The sequence below is a fragment of the Capsicum annuum genome, chromosome 6, assembly GCF_002878395.1.
Source record: "Capsicum annuum cultivar UCD-10X-F1 chromosome 6, UCD10Xv1.1, whole genome shotgun sequence".
Lineage (NCBI taxonomy): Eukaryota > Viridiplantae > Streptophyta > Magnoliopsida > Solanales > Solanaceae > Capsicum > Capsicum annuum.
The window spans coordinates 29,315,082-29,318,145 of NC_061116.1; the positions used below are offsets into that span (position 1 = coordinate 29,315,082).

At 36.2% G+C, this 3,064-nt stretch overlaps 1 protein-coding gene across 1 annotated transcript; it reads right to left on the bottom strand.

Annotated features, from left to right (window-relative positions):
• Positions 1-243: 243 nt before the first annotated feature.
• LOC124899460 (uncharacterized mitochondrial protein AtMg00810-like) lies at positions 244-867 on the bottom strand. The gene is made up of 2 exons (XM_047414350.1): positions 787-867; positions 244-690 (listed from the first exon to the last, which is right to left on the bottom strand). Exons 1-2 carry the CDS (start codon positions 865-867, stop codon positions 244-246), a joined length of 528 nt encoding a protein of 175 aa, XP_047270306.1.
• Between the last annotated feature and the right edge of the window lie 2,197 nt (positions 868-3,064).

A 3,064-nucleotide genomic window follows, 5' to 3' on the forward strand; every position in this document is an offset into this window, starting at 1 on the left:
TGATTTTATCTCTAATAAAGTGAAAGTCAACCTTAATATGTTTGGTCCTATCATGGAATATGGGATTAGCAGCTAGTTGGATAGTTGATTTGCTATCACTAAAGATGGTAATAGGCTTAGTGATATGTACCCTTAGTTCTGCATACAGACCTTCCAACCATGTTATTTCTGCTAAAGCTGAGGCCATGCTTCTATATTCTGCCTCAGCTGAGCTTCTAGAGAAAGTGTGCTAGAGACAGTGTGCTACTTCTTAGACTTCCAGGATATCAGTGAGCTACCGAATTGCACCACATAACCAGTAACAGACCTCCTAGTGTTTGGACATGCAGCACACCAGCAAACCAGTTTTGCAGTAGGATGTTCCCTGGGCCATATACCTTGTCTTACAGTTCCTTTTAGATATTTTATCACTCTATTTGCAGCTTCCAAATGAGATTTTTTAGGTTGTTTCATGAATTGACTTAAGGTCTGCACTGCATAGCTGATGTCAGGTCTTGTTATTGTTGCGTACATAAACTTTCCAACAAGCCTTTGATATGATGTTACATCCCTTCGAACAACATCTCCTCTAACACCTGCTGCTTCATCTACCTCAACAGAAGTTAGCTTAATATTAGTCTCTAATAGAGTAGAAGCCGATTTAGCACCAGCAAGTCCTTGGTCTGATATAAGCCCCAAGGTGTATTTTCTCTAGTTTATTATCACTCCAATTACAGATCTCAACACTTCAATGCCTAAGAAGATCTTAAGCTCACCTAAATCCTTAAGTTTTAATTATTGATGTACAGTGATTTTTGCTGCACTTATCATGTCTGCATTGTCACCAGTTATCAGAAGATCATCCACATAAACTAAAATCACCACCATTTCTTTTGACTTCTTTAAGGTAAAAAGTGAATAATCATGGTTGCTCTGAGTAAATCCTGCACTAAGCAATGCTGCAGTAAGCTTTATATTCAACTGTCTTGATTCTTACTTAAGTCCATGTAATGACAACCATTTTGCAAACCTTGTGTTGCCTTCCCTCCTTAAAACCATCTGGCATTTTCATATATACTTTTCTTCTAAGTTACTTTGTAGGAAAGCATTATAAATATCCATATGGTACATGCACTATCCTTTTGATACTGCCAAAGCAATGACACTCCTCACTGTAACTATTTTAGCTACTGGAGAGAAGGTGTCCTGGTAATCTAGTCCCTCTAGTTGACTATAACCCTTGGCTACCAATCTTGCCTTAAACCTCTCTATTTCCCCATTGGACTTATACTTAATTTTGTACACCCATTTTGATCTAATGATGTTCTTGTATGGAGGTATATAAACCACCTCCCAAGTGTGATTGTCTTCAAGAGCTTGAACATTCTGATTCATAGCTTCAATCCACCTCTTATCTCTACTAGCTTCATTGTAAGATTGTGGTTTAACTTCTGCTGATAAACTGGACACAAAACTTTGGTATCTTAAACTAGTATTAGTATAAGATAGATAATTTTCCAGAGGATATCTGGTTCCTCTTCTTTTCCCTATTGAAGCATAGTCCATCAACCAAGCAGGTTGCATGATGACTCTAGATGATCTTCTTGGGACAACTTCTGCAGGTGATGATGATGATTTATCTATACTGGGAAAGTTGTGAGTGTTTTCATCTTGGATGCTGTTAGGATCATGTATTGATGCATCTTTATTTTATAGCTCATATGATTAATCATTAACATCTGTGTAAGCATCTGCTTCTGCATCTGCATCATCATGATTAGGTGAACTCGCCTTAAGAAAACTGCAGATGATTCTAAACTTAGCTCCTCTACAAAAGAGAATGAATCTTCCTTGAAAACCATATCTCTTGTGACAAACAACTTATTATTACACCAATCCAGCAGTATATAACCCTTCTGAGTGGTAGAATAACCCATCAATACTGCAACCTTAGCTCTTTCAGAAAGCTTATCACCCTTTGATAGTACTGAAACATAGTATTTACATCCAATTACTCTTAAATGTGTCAATGATGGGACCTTTCAAAATAGCATTTCATAAAGACTTTTACCCTTAATAGATAAAGATAGTAATCTATTAATTAGATACACAACAACCTTAATATTCAAACCCCAAAACCTGATAGGCATCTATGACTGAACCTGATTGCTCTTGCAACATTTAGTATCTATTTGTGTTTTATTTCAACCACACCATTTTGTTGTGGTGTGTAGGGGCAGCTACTTTGATGTATTATTCCAAAGGACTGAAACAACTCTTTACAGCTAGAGTTAAGGAACTCTATTCCATTATCTGATCCCAGTATCTTTACTGGAGTAACAAACTAATTTTGAATCATATTGAAGAAGTTCTTTATGGCTACAATACACTCAAACTTCAGTTGTAACAGATGCAACCATGTATATCTTTTATGATCATCAACAACAGTTAAAAAATAGTATTTCTTATCAAAGGTAGGTGTCTTATAAGGCCCTCAGAGGTCTATATGTTCAACATAAAAAAAATTGTAGCTCTAGAAGTACTGACTGGAAAGACTTGTCTAGTTTGCTTAGATAATGAACAAACATGACACTTATTTAGAATATCTACATCAATACTATGTCTTATCAGATTGAGAGTCCTTAATGCCTGGGAAGAAGGATGTTGTAGCCTCATATGCCACAGACTGCACTCATGCACCTCTTCTTCTACAACCTGTCTTTAATGAGCCACGTTATTAAAAGTTCTATTCACTCCATATACATTCTTAGGGATGTATAGTCCTCTTTTTTTCTTACCAATCCCCTTCACCTTTCCACTGTGAAAGTCCTGAAACACACAGAAGTCAGGGTAGAATAAAACAAAGTAAGAGAGTTACTTAGTCATCTTAGACACTGACAACAAGTTTAGTTTGAAATCAGGAACATACAGTACATCCCTTACAACCTTATCCTTCAGAACTTGTGCTTCTCCTACATGTGATATATCAACCTTGTCTCTAGTAGGTAGATTTACTTTATCACATATTGTGTTATCTATTTTGTGATAGTGTAAAAAAATATCTTTGTGTTCTTACACATAGTGT